The sequence below is a fragment of the Laetiporus sulphureus genome, assembly GCF_001632365.1.
Source record: "Laetiporus sulphureus 93-53 unplaced genomic scaffold LAESUscaffold_9, whole genome shotgun sequence".
Lineage (NCBI taxonomy): Eukaryota > Fungi > Basidiomycota > Agaricomycetes > Polyporales > Laetiporaceae > Laetiporus > Laetiporus sulphureus.
Genome location: NW_024468518.1, coordinates 176,181 through 196,850, shown reverse-complemented (window position 1 = coordinate 196,850; position 20,670 = coordinate 176,181). Strand labels below are relative to the sequence as shown.

General features: G+C 47.9%; 6 protein-coding genes across 6 annotated transcripts; 4 read left to right on the top strand and 2 right to left on the bottom strand.

Moving 5' to 3' along the window:
• Nucleotides 1–1,804: 1,804 nt before the first annotated feature.
• LAESUDRAFT_757074 (uncharacterized protein) lies at nucleotides 1,805–2,689 on the bottom strand (the record flags this gene model as incomplete). Its single annotated transcript, XM_040912259.1, has 1 exon — nucleotides 1,805–2,689. One exon carries the CDS (start codon nucleotides 2,687–2,689, stop codon nucleotides 1,805–1,807), a length of 885 nt encoding a protein of 294 aa, XP_040766634.1.
• A 4,298-nt stretch (nucleotides 2,690–6,987) lies between these two features.
• On the top strand, nucleotides 6,988–7,344 carry LAESUDRAFT_648102 (uncharacterized protein; the record flags this gene model as incomplete). Its single annotated transcript, XM_040904086.1, has 2 exons — nucleotides 6,988–7,095; nucleotides 7,150–7,344. Coding segments are annotated over 2 exons (303 nt in total), but the record flags the coding sequence as incomplete, so codon positions are not given.
• A 466-nt stretch (nucleotides 7,345–7,810) lies between these two features.
• On the bottom strand, nucleotides 7,811–10,277 carry LAESUDRAFT_712511 (uncharacterized protein; the record flags this gene model as incomplete). Its single annotated transcript, XM_040906907.1, has 7 exons — nucleotides 7,811–8,092; nucleotides 8,210–8,488; nucleotides 8,548–8,655; nucleotides 8,788–8,808; nucleotides 8,990–9,454; nucleotides 9,662–10,011; nucleotides 10,127–10,277. The coding sequence occupies 7 exons, from the start codon at nucleotides 10,275–10,277 to the stop codon at nucleotides 7,811–7,813; spliced, it is 1,656 nt and encodes a 551-aa protein (XP_040766632.1).
• A 1,669-nt stretch (nucleotides 10,278–11,946) lies between these two features.
• Nucleotides 11,947–12,999, top strand: LAESUDRAFT_757073 (uncharacterized protein; the record flags this gene model as incomplete). The annotated part of the gene is made up of 2 exons (XM_040912258.1): nucleotides 11,947–12,180; nucleotides 12,232–12,999. The coding sequence occupies 2 exons, from the start codon at nucleotides 11,947–11,949 to the stop codon at nucleotides 12,997–12,999; spliced, it is 1,002 nt and encodes a 333-aa protein (XP_040766631.1).
• Nucleotides 13,000–15,315: 2,316 nt separating this feature from the next.
• LAESUDRAFT_757072 (uncharacterized protein) lies at nucleotides 15,316–16,599 on the top strand (the record flags this gene model as incomplete). Its single annotated transcript, XM_040912257.1, has 1 exon — nucleotides 15,316–16,599. One exon carries the CDS (start codon nucleotides 15,316–15,318, stop codon nucleotides 16,597–16,599), a length of 1,284 nt encoding a protein of 427 aa, XP_040766630.1.
• A 2,822-nt stretch (nucleotides 16,600–19,421) lies between these two features.
• Nucleotides 19,422–19,952, top strand: LAESUDRAFT_735617 (uncharacterized protein; the record flags this gene model as incomplete). The annotated part of the gene is made up of 2 exons (XM_040910608.1): nucleotides 19,422–19,772; nucleotides 19,878–19,952. The coding sequence occupies 2 exons, from the start codon at nucleotides 19,422–19,424 to the stop codon at nucleotides 19,950–19,952; spliced, it is 426 nt and encodes a 141-aa protein (XP_040766629.1).
• Between the last annotated feature and the right edge of the window lie 718 nt (nucleotides 19,953–20,670).

The following is a 20,670-nucleotide window of genomic DNA, read 5'->3' as shown; positions in this document are numbered from 1 at the left end:
TGCATTAGGGTTGCAATTGCATTATGGGGCCACTGATAGTATATTCACGTCAGGAGTTTTGTCATTTGATCCGGGACAAAAGTAGTGACAGAATTTGAATAAACATATGAAATGTTCTAGGATAATATCTCTTGAAGGACATCGCAGCTGTTTTCCTAGATAGGACTTGATAGAACAGTTCTTATCTTATTAGCTCTTCTGATTTGGCTGACAGTCCAACAGCTCAGCCAGGTTGGCAGCAGAAACAATATCAGAAAAGGCAAACCGACTTAGGATAGAAATGGTATCCTCGGTAAAATCAATGATAAAATCTTAATTGTTGTCTTGGGTTAAGGTTCGAACTGTCCACTAAGAGAAAAACTATGGGAACTGCAGTGATGTTCACTCTCATGTTTGCTGGAACTGAAGCTCAAATGTTGTTCAATTTTCCGCTCATCGGCTGATTTGTGGCCACTCAAAAGCCAGTCATCGGTCGCTCAGTGGGATGCTGATCGGTCGTTGAGCACGCGATCATCCCATCGTTCAACTCAAAGATGGCTAAGGCACGGCCGATCTTCGTAGCCATTGCGGGCACAGGATTGTCGATAACCATGATGCTGGAGAGATTATTACTCCTATGCATAGACAAAAATGAAATGTTACATTGCACGCAAAGAAGTCTGATTCTAATCCACATACAGTACATGACTACTGAACAATGTCATGATGGCAACAGCAATCATTCATGCTTGCAATATGACTGCAGGAAGGACCACGCAGCAGATGAGCTGCTTGTCGTGAATATATGAGCCCGTTTGTCTCAATTCCTAAGCGAGCTTCACCATTCTGTATTAATGCATGGCGAATGATTGCCCTTGCAGTAGCCGTCACGAAGGTCATGAAACCAGCTCTCAGTGATTGGACTCCACCACCCAAAGTTGAGAAACCTGCTCTCAAATACTGCCAGCTCAGGCCACCACATCAGAAAGGAAGCATTCGTGAGATATGGCGAAAATGGATCACGAGATGAGCGGATATACGTTCCAACAATAACACTGACCTTGTCACTTGAGAGATCATCATCAACGTAGACGTTGCCAATGCTGTCGACAAACTGAAACCTGATACCCCGCATAAGTGTGAAGTCATCTGGACCGCCGAGTATCACACCGGGCTGAAGCGTTTCAAGGGCCAAGCACCACACTATTCCTCCCTGCAGCAGTGCAGCACGAGTGACCCGTGATTGGCTCAGCAACAGAAAGTCGCGGGCAGCCTCGTACGCTTGATAGTCCAGTGATGTGAACTGGTAATTGGCGTAACGCATGATGAGTCAAATTCGTGGACGAGGATCGTGCATTACTTGTCATTGTCTGAATCTTTGAGTGATCTCCGGAGAGTAGGCAAGGGTGTGGAAGGTCGTGCCTGTTGATTGTGTTTCAGGAATACCCTGACAATCAATTGTCAAATAATCTAATCTGATGCCACCATGAACCGTGCAGCATCCTCGACGTTCTGGACAGTGAGGGCAGTAGCGAGAGCTGTAGATGGGTTTTCAACAGCAATGATCCACATTCGCTTGCATCTCGGGAATTGTCGCTCATCTATGCCCCACAATTCTCTGATGTTGCATCGGGTGTCAGGTCTGTGAAGGGAGATGATGCACAATTCTGACTTATCCAGCTGTGTGCGAAGAAGATGGTGTGAGGTTAGATGAAGCAGCCACCAGTCAGCAGGAAGACCTTTCAGCTAGACGATCATCTGAGAGACCCAGGCAGTGAAGGAGTTTTCATCCACCTTGTCACTGGTTACAATGTCAGAACCGTGCTCAGACAGGAAGTAACCAATGGCTCTGCAGGCGTTGTCGACAGAAATCGATCACGTCGGATATCTTTTGCTCGTCATCAGCGAGATATTGCATATCGCTCGGAAGCTCACCATCTTCAGATCCAGCCTGAGGAGTGCCAGGTACTTTGTCCTCATCTTCATGAGGAGCAGCTGCCTCAACCTCGACCTCGTCCTCATGAGGAGCTGCCTCGATTTCGTCCTCATAAGGAGCTGCCTCGATCTCATCCTCATGAGGAGCTGCCTCGATCTCATCCTCGTCCTTGTCCTCGTAATGATACGTCTGATCATTCAGCGGCAAAGGATTGAGCTTGAAGTCATCATCACTGAAGAACATCTGGTCGGGCTGATGATCCCAATCGAGATTGTCGTCCTCATCATCTGAAGTCTCCACCATGCTATAGGCCTCCGTCATGCTTATGAGCTTGGGTTTATACTCAAGAAAATACACAACATTCCACTCCTGGGTGACAGAATCATAGCGTTTGCAGGCCAAATTATACATTTTCCATGTGCTCAGGCACTCTCTGCACTGCAGATGATTTCGCTTCCACTTCATGCTCTCTGAATCGAAGAGCCACTTGAAGATCTCATTGTGTCCCTTTGTGCTGATCTGATACTGTTTCGCATTGTTCTCCCTGTTCTGTTGAGACAGTTTTTGACGCGGTGACTCGAACTCGAAAATATACTGTGCTCTGTAGGCAGCGCAGTGTGCAAAAAAGGCACCAGATGTCTCACCATCCATATATTTTGGAGGAGATGGCAATTTCTCCCCCTCATAAATGGAGGAGCCATTCCACATGTACAGCTTCTTAGTTGAAGAATGGTGGTGTGGCAGAGGGCCTTTGCTCGTAGAGTCCTTGCTCATAGATGGAAGAAGGTCTTTGCCTGTAGATGCACGGTCTGCAATAGACGTATGGTGCGTGACATTGGAGGAAGATAGTGGTGATGCATCAAGGCTGGTGGATGTACCCCAGATGGAAGATGATGATGCTCAACCTGCTATAGCAGTATCATGTGTGCGAGAAATTGACAACGGGACAAAGAAGTGTGACTGCATTATTGTAAGATTGCGCCAGAGAGGACGAGGAGACACATCTCATGCCGTGCTAATGGCAGATGCTGTTGGCCACAAACCTCCCGTGCCATATATGCCAGGGTCTGGTTTGATCGACTCTACAGGACCCCAGTCAATGAAGACAGGGACATTGGCAATGATGAGAGCAGGAATCCATTGATACCAATTGCAATGGAAAGGATCGATGAACATGCCCGCACGTGGATTATTTGAGCTGAAGTCAGCCAGAACACTTGATGATAGCTGATCAGCAATGTGGCCCTGCAGCCCATTCTCAACAAGGATGTAATACCATTTGTGTGCATCCTGCGACTTGCACCAGATGACGGCAATGTAGAAGGAGATCACTGTGATGTGGTATATGAACTTTTTGCAAGCGAAGAAAGCCCATTTGTGAACAATGGTCTGATCCGGCAGCCACTCCATATAGCGCTCGGAGGAGGGTCCACGGAAAGTGGGAGCCTCCAAGCTGACCAACACTGCAGCGGCGGCATTCAGCACATTCCACGCCAGCACAAGCAGCTCCTCGAGGGTGCGCCACTTCTCCGCTGTAGCAACTCAGTACAAAGTTGTCTCTCCATTTTGCTTTTCCTCCAATGGTATATCCTTTTGTTGCAGCAAAGGCAGCATCTTGAAAAATGGCTCCGGGAAGTGTGACACCTTCAGGAAAAATGCAAGCTCTGGGCAATCATTCCTTGCCCATCTGCAGATATCCCAGCGATCATTGAGGATAATGGAAGAGGGTGGACCATCTGCGAGAAACTCAGTGCGCGTGGGTGACGAGAACGCTCACCCATTGTAAATGAACATGCTGAGGGTCACCTATTACAAACAATAAATCAGATGAACTGATGACTTTTTTCTGGACACTTACGGAAGACATTGAAACAATTGGAAACAAATTTGGGTTGGCGAGCAGGAGGGCAATGGGTACGTATTGACTGCTGCCAACACCGGAGCTTTGCAAGGGGGAGGAACTTGCAACGGTCAACACTGATACGAGCTTTGAGATTCGAGGGTGAGGAACTCACAATGGTCAACACCGGTGTGAGCTTTCGAGGTACGAGGAATGGAGTAAAGGAGTGAGTCAGTGCGCGAAGAGTCAGCACGTGAATGTGAGTTGGCTGACCAGATTAGTCACCAGCTTAGTCATCAGCTTAGGTGCCAATGCTAGTTCCATAATCAGCTGAGGTCCCTCCTTTCTCATGATCATTCCCACACTCTCCCATGCCTCTTCACGTCTTCTCTTTCTGTCCTAGCGGTGTTGACTGCTAGGACTCTTCACGTCTCATACTCCTCATCCTAGTGGTGTTGACCGCTAGGACTGATGAATCTCATGATCATGTCCATGTCTCAACGGTGTTGACCGCTGAGATAGCTATGACTGCAGAGATGGCTATGTCCGATGACTTTGCTTAGAGCGGAAACCCTCCATGGCATGTAAAATCATGGATACTGATAGGTGAGTTCACATTTTCTGTTCATATCTGTGATTCAATATTTGGTGTCCTCGATGCTTCAGCTCATGCTACATGAGATGTACTAAGAAGCATATCACCCATTGATGAATGTGGATCCTCCACCACTCTGTCATATCCAGTCCTTCGGTCATCTATGAAGGCTTGATTGAGAACTTCACATGATGTAGATGACCACAGACCCACCTCTCCTTTGAAGATTGCCAGCAACCCAATGAGAAATATCATTACCATCAAACCTTCAGAAATGGCACGTATGAGGACTATGAAGACATTTTAGGAGACAGTAGTCCCCGCATTGATGTTCCCAGCTGCATCTCCAGGTCCCAGTCCAAAGCAGACTTTTCTGGACTATCGAAGCAGTGGATGTGTGGTCTCCTCACTCAAACATGTGTGTCGTGTCGGCAGGGTCCTCTCCCATATAGATATTGAGGGTGCATTATTCGAGGATGAAGCGCAAATGATCTTCGAGATTTTTCCATTCCAGTGTGTCTACGTAGGCATTAGTATGATTCATTTGAGGTGCAAAGAGTTCTTTTGCACTGTGATGCTCTGCACCAAGCCCTTGGGTGCATGCCCCAGTACATCTATCAGTTCACCACCCTTTTTGTCGAAGACGTAGACCTTCCCGTAATCACTGCCGGCGATCACTACATGTGAGGATTCGCCAAAAATGACTGGTTTAGGCAAGGTCATTTGCGATTCACCTGCTGTGTAGGTTGCGACCTCCAGTCCAAAATTCATCTGGTGCAAACTAAAACCATCCATGTGATTGACGAGCACCACACCCTTGTCTTCATCAATGGTAGCATAGCCTCTGTGAATGGTCATGTGTAGGTGTGTGGTATACATCGATGCACATTCCGTCATAATCACTCACATCACATCGGTCATCTGTCTGGGTTTCGACGAGATCTTCCCTGTTTAGATGCTGATGGAGCACCTATTATCATTGTTGTGAGCTTGTAAAAACTAGCTCAGATGCTGGCGGCTCACATATGGCCATCATGGAGACTGAACATCCACACGTTCCCTTCATCTGGGAATGACAATGCTCTCAGGATCATACTCCATGTGTTGACATGAAAGTGTTTCTGCAGTGCTCACCCATGGGCCCAGTCAAAGTAACAGACTTGGCCATCTGTTGTGCTGGCAGCAATGCGATGACTTTCTTTCAGAATTGTTGTGGCAAGGGCAATAATTTCGCTTCCGCAGTTGACTCGCACGCGTATCTCATGCCAGAACCCGAGCTATGAAAGTATTTTTAGCACTTGCATAGGTGAAAATTGCGACAGTCACCTCTTTATCTTTCATAAATATGTGAATGTATCCATAAGAGGTGCCAAATAACACAGTGTCATCATCAGCCCACTGTGAGTTTGTCACTTGTTTGTCGACGTTCTTGCTGTAATTGGGCTCCAGAACATGTTCGGTTGTCTCGCACATGCATATTTTCAGTCCAATGCTCCCTGAGATTGCGTCAACACCATCGCTAATGCCATGTCTCACAGCATACCTCCATATGCCAGCATCTGACCATCAGGAGACACGGATATGGTATACACGACCTGCCCAATGTCTACAATGCGAGTCCTGCACTGGTAGCTGGATTGGTTGTGGTCTTAAATGCCCAGTGCAATGGCTGCAATGGAGCGAATGGATTGAGTGGATGTCATGACGTTCTGATTCTGCATTGAGCACAACACAGGTAATGACAATAGTAGTGCGATAGTACTACTCAGTGGTCGACACTGCTGAGTGAAGAATGAAGAATGATGCACGGGCAAGGTGAGATGGGGTACTCATAGGCCCCTTTATGCAATACAGAATCGAAGGACAAAGGACACTCGGACAAAAGGACACTCTGACAATAATCAAAGGACACTCTGACAATAACATACAGGGATAGTCAAGAATGACCACCGACTCCACGCTGACAATAAATGTCCAGTGCAACCGATGCTGACAATAACCGCCCAGCGACCAATGCCGACAATAACAGACTGAGCTTAAAGCTGCTGGTGCATTCTAATATTCATTCTAAGATTCCTTCACATGTTCGCATCAATGACTGAACAAGATCTGACCTCCAGCACCCCTTTTTTCCCCCAAAGAACTAGCCATCCACACAGAGCTTTCACACTTTCACGTGTACGGCAGTCTCCTCGTATATATATAGAGCTGTGCTCGATTTGCCACATCACCCATTCTCACACTCACCCATACTGTCGCCCTCTGCCATGGTGTGGTTTCACATCACCAAACCACTGTCTGAACCTTGACATTGCCGACAATGTTGCTGGGGGACCGTTACCCACAAGAAGACTCCCGCACACTCTCATCATGGAACCCCTCACCCCAGAGTGATGCACTCTCGGCAAACCACTCCAGGACCATCCCAACACCCACCTACGTATTCAGGATACTAGACCAGTGATCACGAGGATGATGCTGAGGATGGATGATGAGACTGGCACTGCTGGAATGCACGATACTGTCACTGTCACAGAACCCAACTCTGATGGTCTCATCTCGAAACCTGAAGGTGAGGTTGGTTATCTGAAGTGCGGCTATGCTCTTCAGGTGATCCTCGGTTGGCACGCAAAGTGATATAAGGCACTGAAGGTGAAGGTCAACAGTTATGTTGCCAATTATCTTGACCATGGATATAGCATGTCCAATCAGCCAGCCAGGAAGATCGAGGAATTGATGAAGCTGGTGAGTGCCATGCCATCATGTTGTCCACAGTTGTCATTACAATGTTATGGCCAGATCCTTGCAGAATACCCAAATATAGCCTCCAAATATCATGACGGATGGCCGATTAGTGATTTCATTCATCTCCGCGTCAAGTATACCTCATCACATATTGCTGGTCAACACTCAGTCCGTCAAGGGCGGGATTATCCAAAAAATATTAAGAAAGCACTAGTGGGTATTGACCCGTTTCTCCTTGCATGGTTCTGACAATGTCACATAACCAGCTAGCACTCGAGACTTGATGGGTCATGCAGGAGCAGCAGTGATGATAACAATGGCACGAAATATCGCATTTCTAATGTTTTTATACTATACACGCAAATATATACACGTGAATACATACATATTAATAGTGTGCTGATCACAATGCATCGACACACCTGCCCACACCCACCTACCGAACTCGCTACTTCCAGGTGGGGCAGCCCTGATGATGCTCTGAAACTCACGGGGGTACTCGTGACATCGACTGAAATGTCTCAATGATCGTCCGGGTCATTGTTTGGGTCATTGTCACTGTTCAGGTTGACGGTGTTGCTGTTCGGGTCATTGCTCTGGTCACTGTTCGGGTTGGGGCTGGTTGCATAACTCTAGAGCTCATCGTCGGCACTCCTGGGCTGTGCAGTTGCCTCATACGATGAATTACTGAAGCATTTACTCCAGCAGCAAGGGATCATGTTGGTTGTGGTGGGTGAAGATGTGTTATAGGGCTGACGTGCATCGTAGGGCTGACATGCATCGTAGGGTCGACGTGCATCATAGGGTCAATGTGTGTCATGGAGGAGCTGACGTCGTCAGATGGTGGGACATCTTCAAGGCAAAGAACGGGTTCAACAGATTCCACAATGCTTTGGAGGTCCTGAGGGTCTCCAAGCCAATCAATTGCCTCGTTCAAGATGTGGATGAATCTTTCATAGTCGCAAGCTGCTTGTGCGAGCTTTTCATCTATTCCCAACTATGGAATTGGTTGCTTTTGATTTTCTGCTTTGTGAACTAAGGCGACGCGAGTATGCAGAAAGTCTCGCATTGGTTCCGAAACCAATGTCCACGCATTATGCATGTAAGGTGTCACCTGGAACAATGACAGCCAGCTTGGATTGGTCAATGCTGACACCTTCGAATCTGTGCACTGTTCTGCGCGCTCGGTGATATCACCCCAAATCTTGAATTTTTCAACCTGTAACATAGCAACTGGCTGCACATCCTTTGTCGGCCTCTCCAGCACGGCACAATAATATGCAAACACATAGAAGAATGACTCCAGATCATCCATATGATCATGCAGGTCAAAAATAGAGATGTTATCATCAGTAGTAAACAGTACTTTCACTGATTGGAATGTGCACGTGCCCTTGACATACACAAAGCCATAAGTAAGTGAGCATCGCTTAAATGAAGGAATATGCTCACCATTTGCAAATCACCTGCAGTTGCTCCGCCATCCTTATCCAAACTCCACAGCTTCTCGACGTCGGCCGCCAGGTCCAAATCAATGATTTTCTCCATATTGTACTGCCGCTTAGTAGGAAAATACATCAGATTGTTGATGCTGACATCACGGTGGAGAATTTTTCATTTCAAGAGCAAGTTCCTGTGCCCTATCTGATAGTTAGACGTGACAAGGTCACTTACATTTATCACATGACTTACCACAGATGCAGTCGTGAAATGCTATGAGGAATGTCCGAGGGTCCGACGTGCACGATAATGGTCCATTGTATCATTCAAGTAGGAGTTGGCATCGAATGCGGTCAGTGGCGTAAGAGGTTTCGACACTTCTATCAGTGTCATGTTTCTCGAGCGAAAATAAAGTGGGCTTGATAAGAAATTGCTTCCCCCGTATGTCAGAAACCCTCTCTCCTTCCTTGAACGCCACCAATTGGCCTACTCCATTGAGATCCAAGGCACATGACAATGTCTGTGCCTCTGAGGATCGATTAACTGCATGCCAGTAATCCTTCAAGATGCACGTAAAGCAACTATCTCTGACAATCTCGAACCAGCAGGTCGTCTCACACGATTGAATTGTACGGCAACGAGTGTAGCGCGTCGCGTTCATGACGATGTCATCTTTTGTGGTCTGCACTTTCTGGTCGACAACCTCCACAACCTGAGGAATAATATTGAAATCCCGCAATGTAATTGTGGCCTCGATCTTTGGAGGGATGTGTGCTGTTGGATAGAACATGATATCAGAATCTCTAAATACTTCATCAGACCATAGGAGAATGAGAATCACGAGAATGAGGAGATGGTGATGGGTGTGGAAATTGACCAAGTCAGAGTACCATCCGCCACTTCTATCGTATCCATAAATCTGAAGTCACTTATTAGTTATGATGAACGACAATATGAAGTGACGATCCGGTTGGTCAATGAGAGCTTGGCGGACATATGCAGCGAGCTGTAACCTGTTCTTTTGCCTGTTCGTGTCATGATCCAACTTGAAGTCAACAAAGCTACACGCATGACAATATTTGGGCCCCATAGGCTCAGAACAAATATGGCAACTGTCGCCATGCACCACAAAATCTGGGCTGGTAGCTAATTTTGACACGGAGTGACGTTGCTTCACATTGTACACGTTCTTTGCTGTACCCTTGATCTTCCCTGGTATGATATCCTGGAAATCCTTCTTGATAGAGCGGAATATATCAAGAAAGATGGGATACATCTGAAACTCCTGCCTAAAGTCTGCGTCCAGTGTCAACCATCCGTTTGGACAATGCTTGTGCAGATAATTGGGTACACCTTGTCGAAGAACTGTTTTTTCCTTCAGATGAAGTCCTTCATCCAGCAATCGCCACAAGAATCCAGCGACGTTTTCTATGTCACCAAAATCCATCCATCCACCCAATTCTGCATTCAAAATACCTAATAGACGCAACGGTCACCTTTGAATTGAGCTCTGAATTTGCAGAGGATGGTCTGGAAGGAGTGCTGTGGACTGCTACGGGTATCACTTTCTTCTTTGGTGTCACCATCACACTTGCACGGTGTGGTCCGGTGATAACAGCTGAGTCTGAGTCTGATCCTAATGAAGATGTCGGCGAGCCTAGCTTATACTTGAAGTCGAGCATGGTGTCAGCGTAATACTGGAATTGTCGATTTGGAAATGTGCAGCGAGAACCAGCTGACATCGTTCAATGACGTAGTATGCAGTGGAGAGTCCGTTGCATTGGTCAACACCAACATGATGTAATGAAAATGCAGTGGAGAGTCAGTCACATTGGTCAACACCAACACCAACACGATATAATAGAGCAATGGAACAATGTGGGGAGTCCCTCGCATCCTTGCGTCAGTCAACACGAGCACGGCATGTGAGCACGTGAGCGCGCTTGCTCTATGTTCGAAATCACGTCCGGCACTGAGATCACCGGGTAACCGGTGCAGTCCTACATCATCGACACATAACAAGCTTTTAGACTATAAGCTGGTCCTACGTCATTGGCGCATACCAAGCTTCTGTTATCTCGCATCTATTATCTCGCCTATACAGCTTGTTAGACTATAAGCTTGTTGTGTTGTATCTATTATCTCGCATTTATAAAAGGTTGTTTCATTGTCTCGCCTATACTTCGACAAAAAAACCAGTCCATTGATACCAGCCACTCACAGTTTTAGTTCTATTATCTTGCCGTTCATTGTTTCACCTATACTTCGACAAAAAATAGTCCATTGATACCAGTCGCTCACGCCTCTATTATCATCTCGTGTATACTTCGACAATAAATACTAGTCCACTGCTCACAGTTTTTTTTGTTAACTGGACAATCTATAAAAGGCTGCCTACACACCCACCAAACTCACCTACCAAACTCACCTACTCCTCTCACATGAGTGTTGACATGCGTGAGCACTTTCCTCTGTGCTACCTATGTTCATTCATTGGTGCAGGTCGTCGAAAGCGTGTCCTGTCTTCGTAGCTCATTAACCGTCACAATCTCCCTCCTCTCTATGCTCCCTGTTTTCATCAGCAATCGTCACTTCCCATACAATGGATTTGGGCCATTCCTCTGCCCATAGCACTTTACATCAGGAGTCGGAGTCGATGAGTGGAATGCCAGGCACATTCCAGGAATCGAATGAGCAGTCAATGGAAGTCGATTCTTTGGTACACGTCATCTTTCATCAGTGTCAGAACTTCATCTGTTAACATTAAACTCACTTCAGACTGCCCAAATCGTGACATGGTTCCAGTTCAAACCTTTTCACCGATCAATTTCACCCCCGCCTACATTGCCTCGGGCCGTCAAGCAATCTCTTATGCTGCCAAGTCCATTACCATCCCAGACATTCCAGACAAATGGAGCTGCTTTGTCTGTGGCCCACAGTCTCCAAGTCGCTTCAATCACTGCCCCACCATCCAGTCTCCAAGTGGCTTCCACCACATCCACGCCATCTGAGATGCCCAGAAACTCACGCAGACTGTCTCCATCTGATGAGAGTGAGGCGTCATTGTCATTGGCCTTGCAGAGCTCAAAGATTCGTGTCATGGAGGTGGAGACTCCGAGTTTATATCAGCAAGCAATGCTGAGGCGCCTACGTCACCAAGCAAGCCGTTCTGACAGTAGCACATCAAGAATGGCACGTCAACAGATCGCTACATTGCAAGGTGAACTGTGGGCTCACAGCAATGACTTGACTACAACTCTTGCAGTAGTGCAGGAGATGCTGGACACATCTAGGATGCAGACACAGAATACCTGTGAGCTAGCGGAATGGACTCGATGAGCAGCCGCATACGAGCAGCAGCTTTGTGCTCAACAGGATGAGATTGTGGCACAGAACAGTCATCTGCAAGCTATGGCTGCAGTGCATGCTGATAAGGGCATGGAGATATGGACAGAACTCCATGACAGCCTGCAGGAGGTGCACCGCCTTCAGCTGGACTTGAGAGAGAAGGACGACGCCATTATGGAATTGACTGCCAAAATCGAAACCATTCAGGAAGATTCTTGCAGGGAGAGGGATCGCCTAGCGGCTGATCATGAGCGTGAAATGCTGGCTCTAGAGGCAAAGATCAATGCTGATATGCAGGTGAGACAATCATCCAGGACATATGATTGAACAGACACTGATGAGATATAGGCCCTCAAACTATCTCTCTCCCAACAGGTACCACCTCCGCTTCCACTCCCATCAATGATGCGACAACCTACACCATTTTTGCAAGCCTCTGATTGCATGCAGTCTCTATCACCATCTCCTCAACAATATCCGCTGCCACCAAAAAACCCAAGCAGTGTGCACAATCCTCTGCCACTATGCACATCTTCGTCAATGGTGGCATCTATATCAATCAATGCACCGATCCTGCTGCCACCTCTGGGTAAGACAGCGGAGAGGCAACGAGCTAGGAATAAGGTTGAGGCAAATCAAGTCGAAGCTGACCGCCGAAGATTCAAGGCTTCGGGTGATCGTCCTTTCCACTTGAGTGAAGTTCAGTGGATTTTTGCAGAGTATTTCGATGCTTCTGAAGATGAGGACTTCATCAGCAGCCACGTTGCCATGCCAGTAGATGTAGTTAAATCCTATTTGCAAGGTTTTGGCTCGGGCCCTAACACACAAGATCTCCACTTCACCACTGAATCACCGTACAACAATTCATGGAATCACACAATCTGTTCTCACTTGGCCAGCATACTGTGTGAGAGACAGATGAAGGAGCTGTGGCACTTGACAGCCAAGGGAGGTCAGCTAGTTGCAACAGCTTCCGTAGCATATTGGGAGAATGCCTTTCTGGAAAAGTTCAAGTGCATCCACTCAGGCTGGCTCAATGTCTGGCCTCTAGTCATGCAGGATCATGTCATGGGGCAGGCGAGGCAGGAGTCAAGGACCGAGGCTGATCAGCGGTGATACCAACATCGTGAGGGGGTTTGCAAGCAGGTGAGGAAGCGAGAACGCAGATGCAAGGTAATGGTTTGCGTTCGAGCACATGCACCAGTCTAAATTTTCCACACAGCATTGAGAAAGGAGAAAGCAGGTTTGCAATGCAAAGATCTGCTTTGCAGAGAATCGATTCATGAAGTCGCAATGGTCAAATCTTTTGAGAATTCTCAAAATCTTGGGGGACAATGGCATGAGCTCAGATGAATCAGCCACAGAGGAAGTTACACACCGACCTTGCTACCAAGTTACCATCCTTCTGTGGAGGTGCGATTTTGATGCCATGATGGACATCATCGACGATGCGTGCATGGACGTCACAAGTGGCTACAGCAACAGAGGATCCAAGCCAATGCCATGACATTGTCACAAGAGGCATATTGCTTGGTCCCAAGGAGACACCATGGTCATCAAGCTCACAAGACGTGAGCCTGTTTGTGACCTACCTATCGAATTCTATGATGAGAAATGGCTCAATGAGTGCACCGATGAGTATGTGGAGCACGTTTTGCGTGTCTCGAGAAAAGGATACCAATGGGTCCGTGACCTCGCTCAGTCTTACAGTGGCTTGTGATTGCTAAGAACGTTTCTGTACAATGTAGCACATCATAGCTCAGTTTGGCAATATGCAGCGGGAACTCGCTCGCATCGGTCCACAACACGACTTTTGAAATATGTAACGTGAACAGTAGGAACTCGCTCATCTTGAGTGGACGAGGGCAGTCTGACTGTGCTGAGTGTGCCGATTGGCCATTCATGTCTGTCGATTTGTCCTCACCTTGGTCAATGTGGACACGTAAAAGTAGAAGAAGGCAGTGACTGCAATCGCGTCGGGGGAAGAGAGTCGTAAAGCAGAAAGAAGGCAATGACTTCAATCATGTCGGTCAATACCGATGCGATTAGAGGGGAGAGAGTCAAGCAGAAAAATGACTAGAAAAGAGCCAAGAGAGTCAAGAGTCGAGCGGAAAAGTAACTAGAAGAGAGCCAAGAGAGTCGAGAGTCGAGAAAAGAGTGACTGCAATCGCACCGATCAACACCGACACAATTAGAGGGAAGAGAGAGCAGTGATCTCAATCATGTCAGTTAACACCAACGCAATTAGAGGGGTGAGAGTTGAACATTGAGTGAGCAAGTAGAGCCATAGAGCTAAGGAGAAGCTGATGACTAAGCTGATGACTAATTTATTCAGCCACCAACACATCCCGTCCTTGCCACGTCACGCTCTCCTCTGGCTCACCCGTCTCCACTTCATCATGATCGCATCCGTGTTGACTGCTGCAACACATTCTCAAGGCCATTATGATGCATCCCAAAATCTATGCAATGCTGGCCTCCACCATATTACCCTTGATTGCACTCCTTTGCGCACTTCTTGTATCATGGTTAGGTCTTCCGTCTGAGTACTCCGAGCTCCTGGAAGAACAAACCTATCTATCTCAACAATTGGCGAACATATCTGCGATCTGCAACACTGCATGCCATCAGTTCTCACCTGTTGGAATCAAAACAAAAAATGTAGGCGACCTTGTGGTCTTAACCACAATGGGCATAGGTACCTTCCCCGAGGACGTGAGAATAACTGAGCAGTCTTTGGGCAGACTGTGCACCAGCGTAAAAGATGCTTCCGACTGGTAAGCCTTTATCATAGATGATCTTTTCAATGCACTGACAATTGTCTCAAGGTTTCTGACCAGCAATGATCAGATGGTCCCCAAAGTCAAATCTGCGAATGCACACTCACTGTTCAGATGGCCTTGGTCCTCTGTTAAAACCAAGGCAACCATAATGGACATCTTCTTTAGATCAATTACTATGCTGGACAGTGATTTGGATGATTCCACCATTGGTGTTGACCTTAACGACGACCGCCTCAAATTTGTAATATCACAGTTTTCAACACTTACCAGCACCGCTCATCGCAAGCAGGTCAAAATCCACGCTGCTCATGACAAGCTTTGGTCATCTCCTTGGACCTGGCTTGGCTACAATCGTCGAGAATTAAATATTCAATGGCTTTCTACTGGGGCTCTCGGCGAGGCATTATCTTATCATCATTACATCATTGAGGACATCAGCACTACTCAGTGCACATTGTACATGCTGGGCAAGTGTATTGAGGAGCTACGTGGCAGGCTACGTTCATTGAAAGTGCTGGATGACCAAATCCTCATCCTACATTGACGATCTAGCTTTTTCCCCTATATCATCGTGGTTCTGCTCACGTCGTTGGTGAGTAACAATGCATTCATAGATAAGCTGCATTGTCTGACAACTTATTAGACCCAAATGTCCACACTCTATGCCACCAAAAAAGCCCAGAAAACCGCAAAATGTGCGAAAGCTGAAGTGGAGGAGCAGATTCGTGTTAAGGATGCCACTCTGGAGGAGATGCTGAAGGCAGAGAGCAGTTCACATCAGGAACTTGGGCAGGCACTGGACAACGTCTGGTCAGAGCTGGAAGCCAAGACATCACAGCTGGATGTGGAGCGTAACACTCACCGGGAACTCGGGCAGAAGCTGCACAATATGAAGTCGTGGCTGTGGAATAATCAGGCTGAGCTAAAGGCCATGGCCACTATAGCCTCGCTAGATGAAAACCTCCAGACCACGATGCATCGGGTGGATGCAGAGCGCAAGAGTCACAGGGTACTAGAGCAGATGATGAACAACATGCGGTTGGAGCTGCAGGCCAGAACGTCTAAGCTGGAAGGGGAGTGCAGTGCTCATACGGTGCTGAAGAAGATGCTGAACAGCATGCAGTTGGAGCTGCAGGTCAGAATGTCTGAGCTGGAAAAAAAGTGCACTGCTCACACGATACTAAGGCAAAGGTTCAGAAATATGCAGTTGAAGCTGAAAACGTCCGAGCTGGAAGAGGAGCGCGATGCTCACTCACTAGCACAGACACTGGAGACAGAATGCAGTGCTCATCGAGAACTAGAGCAGATGCTGGTTAATATGCAGTCTGAGCTGGAATCAGCGCAATCAGTGCTCAGAATCAGGGTCTTGGAGCTCGATGAAATGTGCATGACGGTGAAGGAACTAAATCAGACGCTGAACGAGATGCAGTCGAAACTGCAGACAGAGCGCAGTGCCCGTCAAGAGCTCAAACAGGCACTGGAAAAGGTGCAATTGGACCTGCAGGCAGAATGCAGTGCCCGTCAAGAGCTCGATCAGGTACTGAAAAAGGTGCAGTCAGAGGTGAATGCTAAAACATCTGAGCTAGACGTGAAGCACAGTGCTCACCAAGAACCTGTGCAGACACTGGACAAGGTGCCACCAAAGCCAAGCATCGAGACGTCTGAATCAGAGGGAGAGCACACTGCTCACCAAGAACCCATGCAGACACTGAACGAGGTGCCGCCAAAGCCTTCCCTCGATGTTCCCCTCACCTTCAGTCCTGAAGAGTTCCCCATGTGCTTCCCGTCGGCAGCCGACCTTGAAGAGTTCAGCAAGCACTTCCTGTTGCCAGAGTCACAGACACATGCAGGTTCCAGCATGGATGTGGGAGGTGGCAAAAAGATGTCCATGCAGGCTGCCATGAGAAGGGACCAGTATAAACCTGTAAGGTGAGCTGGTGAAAAGGCCTCTGGGCAACGTCGAAGGAGAGGAGAATTGGAAGCGACCATGAAGACCGTTCCCTCACCTTGGCCAACCTTGAGACCAAAATGCGTGAGGGAGCAGATGATTCCGATTCTGTTTCTGATCCACCAAGTTCAGGGTCAGAAACTTCTCTCAAATCGCAAGCGCAGGTCACCATGCCTGGGATGAGCAAGGCCACGGTGGAATCCAATTCTAATCTTGCTCCAGATTCAAGGTCAGAAACTTCTCATGAATTGCAAGTGCAGGTCGCCATGCCTGGCACGAGCAAGGCTGCTTCCCCAGCATGGCCGATGTCGAGGCAAGAATGCGTGCACAGTTTTGATGGAGGGAACACAGCACCGGATGCTCCTCCCACATCGAGTATGTAGGAGTGGAGGCTCTCATGCTGAGGGATGCCCCTCTCACATTGAGTATGTAGGAGCAGAAGCTCTCGTGCTGAGGGATGCCCCTCTCATCGGATGCCTCTCCCACATCGGGTATGTAGGAGTGGAGGCTCTCATGTTGAGGAATGCCCCTCTCATCGAATGCCCCTCCCACATCGAGTATGTAGGAGCGGAGGCTCTCGTGCTTTTCAGTCATGCTTCTGTGCTGTATCTGCGCTGGACTTTTAGCTAGTATCACCATGTCGGACATCATGTGTGCGTTTTTGACTGTATTGTATTGTACTTTGGTCTACTTCAGTCATCAATGTGAGCTCGCACTTATTTCTGTTGGATGGACTGCAGTCGCCGTCTGTTCTCTCCAGCGAAGCCTGAGAGGTGTGAAAGCAGGCAATCGTGTCAGTCAACACCGATGCAATTAGAGAAAGAGTCTCTGCAATGGGTGCTCGAGTCAATCTAAGAGGCCTGGCACTTAAGTCAATCTGAAAGAAGCATCTATATAGATCTAGATCTCCCACCAATCTCAATTGTCTCCAAATTAGGTATGCCAAATCCATCTCCCATTGTCCAGACGATTCTCTCCGAAAGACCCTCATAGCAATGCATCTCGACAGTGTTGACCGTCAGGAGCAGTCTCCAGCATCTATCTCTGCCCCGACGACCCTCATTCAGCAATGCATCCCAACGGTGTTGACCATTGCGAGCAGTCTCCAGCATCTATCTCTGCCCCGACGACCCTCATTCAGCAATGCATCCCAACGGTGTTGACCATTGCGAGCAGTCTCTAGCATCTATCTCTGCCCCGGCGACCCACTGAGGCCTCTATCTCTGCCCTGATGACCCTCATTTAGCAACGCATCCTGACAGTGTTAACCGTTGCGAGCAGTCTCTCATCTATCATTGCTTGACATCTACCTGTAGCCCTGTTCATGCCCACCCATCCTTCTGCGCTTTCTCGTTGGCAACAGCAGTACTCATCTGCTATTTACACAACTGCTGTCTTTGACAATGCAGTCCGCATTCACGTGAACACCACTGATGATGTTTCCAATGAAGCGGCTGATACCACTGACGACCTTGCTTATCGCATCATGACGATGACCATCGCTGATGAAGGCCCTCATATGGATGCACAACCCAGTAAGCTGTGGATGACATGAAACCAGTTCCAAGCGACGCAGCCTGTTCTCGAAGAGACTATAGATGCCTCCCTAGCGAATGCCCTTCTTGACACTTTCCAAAGGATGACATCATTCCATTCTGTAAGCTCCCTTCCTACCTCATCTTCATGCAGTGCTGCCCATGCCCACCCTTCCTCGTGTGTGCCTCAACCTCAGGGACCTTCGCCAGCTTCAGATAGAGATCCCAAAAATCTGCCACCCAGACATCGGAATGCTGCAGAGTTTGCAGTTCAGCAGCAACTACCCTCCGCCACTCTCATTCGTCGTGATATTGCTGTTTATGAGGAGAAAGCCAAACTTTCACCCACGTTGAAGCCATACTATGAGCTCCACACATCTCTCTAAACGGCAAGCCAGTCCCTCAAGTTTCTCGACCATCAGGATGGTCGCGTGCTGGTGATCCGTCAGGAACTATCAACTCGGTTGGCTCAGCTACAAGAGGTTGTTACAAGATGGAGCAAGGTCGTCGGCTTGCCGGCAGAACTGAGGGTAGTTGACACAAGTGAGCTTGTCTGTCTGACATACTATCTGGCATTTGCTGATATCATTATTTCCAGGTCATCATTTTGAGCACCCAATAGATCGCTATTCAGAGCTCACGCAGGTTTGCTTTTTGCTCACATATATTTGCAAAGTCATCCTCGGGCTCAGTCGGTGTGGCAGTGATTTAGCATTGGGGATCCTCAACATCATACTCTGGATGATTTGCCAATGAGTGAATGATACAGATGTCCCGTTACCTTGACAAACCTTAGGTCAAATGCCTTCTACAGTCAACACAATCACATCCAAGTTTCAGATGGATGGTGAGACCACTGTCCGTGCAGTATGTCCGAAGTGCCATGCACATTACGATCATGAAGATGGCCCTGCATCCTACCCCTTGACATGTATGAATCAGCCAACACTGCAGTCTCACTGCAGTGCTCGTCTTCTCGACCAGAATGGGTCTCCGTTGAAGGCCTTCACCCATCACAGATTTAATGACTATCTTTCTGGCATTTTCTCTTGACGAGATCTCGAGAAGCACATCGAGAAATCCTGTGCTGATTTAGATGGACCTGCCCCACTGGTCATGAAAACTCCCTTCCATGGCGAGTTCCTTCGAGGGTTCCACGGTCCAGATGAGAAGCGCTTTGTCAGCTCCATTGAGGGGGAGGCACGGCTAGTCTTCACGATGTGCATTGATTTCTTTGCTGCTGAGGGTATGAAAGTCTGTGGTCCAAGTACAATGGTTGATATCATTGTCCTAGCGTGTCTCAATCTACCCATCGAGATACGTTACAAGGCCAAGAATATGTATCTCATGGGCATTATCCCCAGTCCTACTGAGCCTTCACTCGTGGAGCTGAACCACTACACTAATCCTGTCATTGATGACATGCTCATCGCGTGGTATATCAGGCTACGACTTACTTGGACCGTGCTGCACCCAGAAGGACTGCTGGTAAAATGTGCAATAGCTATTGTTGTATGTGATCTCCCATCAGCTCGCAAAACCTCTCAGCTCGCTTCATCCATCTCCAAGATCTTCTGCTCCGTGTGTGACTGCTGGAAAGTGCGGGACAATCGGGGAAACATAGTCAAGAATTGGCGGAGCTTGTGTGGATGTTTTGATTATACGGAGTGACACATCCACGATGTGGATGTCATGCGGTCAGCGGCCAAGGCATGACGGGATGCAAAGACCATTGCTGAGCAGGACACCATCTTCGCAAAGCATGGTATTCGATGGTCTCCACTCTGGAGATTACCATACTGAAATCCTTGTCGACAGCTCGTCGTTGACAGTATGCACTGCCTGCTTGAAGGCACCATCAAGTTTCACTGTCTACACGCTCTCGAGCTCACCGATACTGCTGCTCATGCCAAACCTGCAAGACCACCTGCTTTCACTTGGACTTTCAGTCGCCCCAACATTTTTGATGATGAGCCGCTCACGAATGCTGAAGAGGCACCGACCATTGCGATTGCTGCTGACAGTTTGGCTGAGGTGGACCGTGCTGTCGAGGAGGACGGACTGGCAGCCTCCGACCAGTGGAGTCAGAAGGAGTTGAAAGATCTCAATCGTATTCACAGAGCACTCACTTCGGAGCTCCATGATGATGGCGAGGTCATCAAACCCAGCATTCGTTCCCCTTCTGGTCTGCAGAGCTATGTACCTTGTCAATTGCTTATGCCGTCCTCTCACCTATGTACTAGAAGATGTACACGGTGTGGCCATACCCTCCAGAAGTCGTGGCTGAGTGACTAAGGTTGATATTGCATGTGCATTGGTTCAATGGGTCAGTCATTAGTCAAATTGTGGTGGTGTTGTTTCTCTGATGTAATACAATTAAGCATCTACGACACCCAAGAAAATTCAGCAGTATTGATACCATCAAGATCACGATGCCCGCAGTGCTTGACCACCTCTGCCACATCATCCAACATGCAGAAACTCTGTTCTGAGTTGGCTCTGTGTCATATAACTTTGGTGC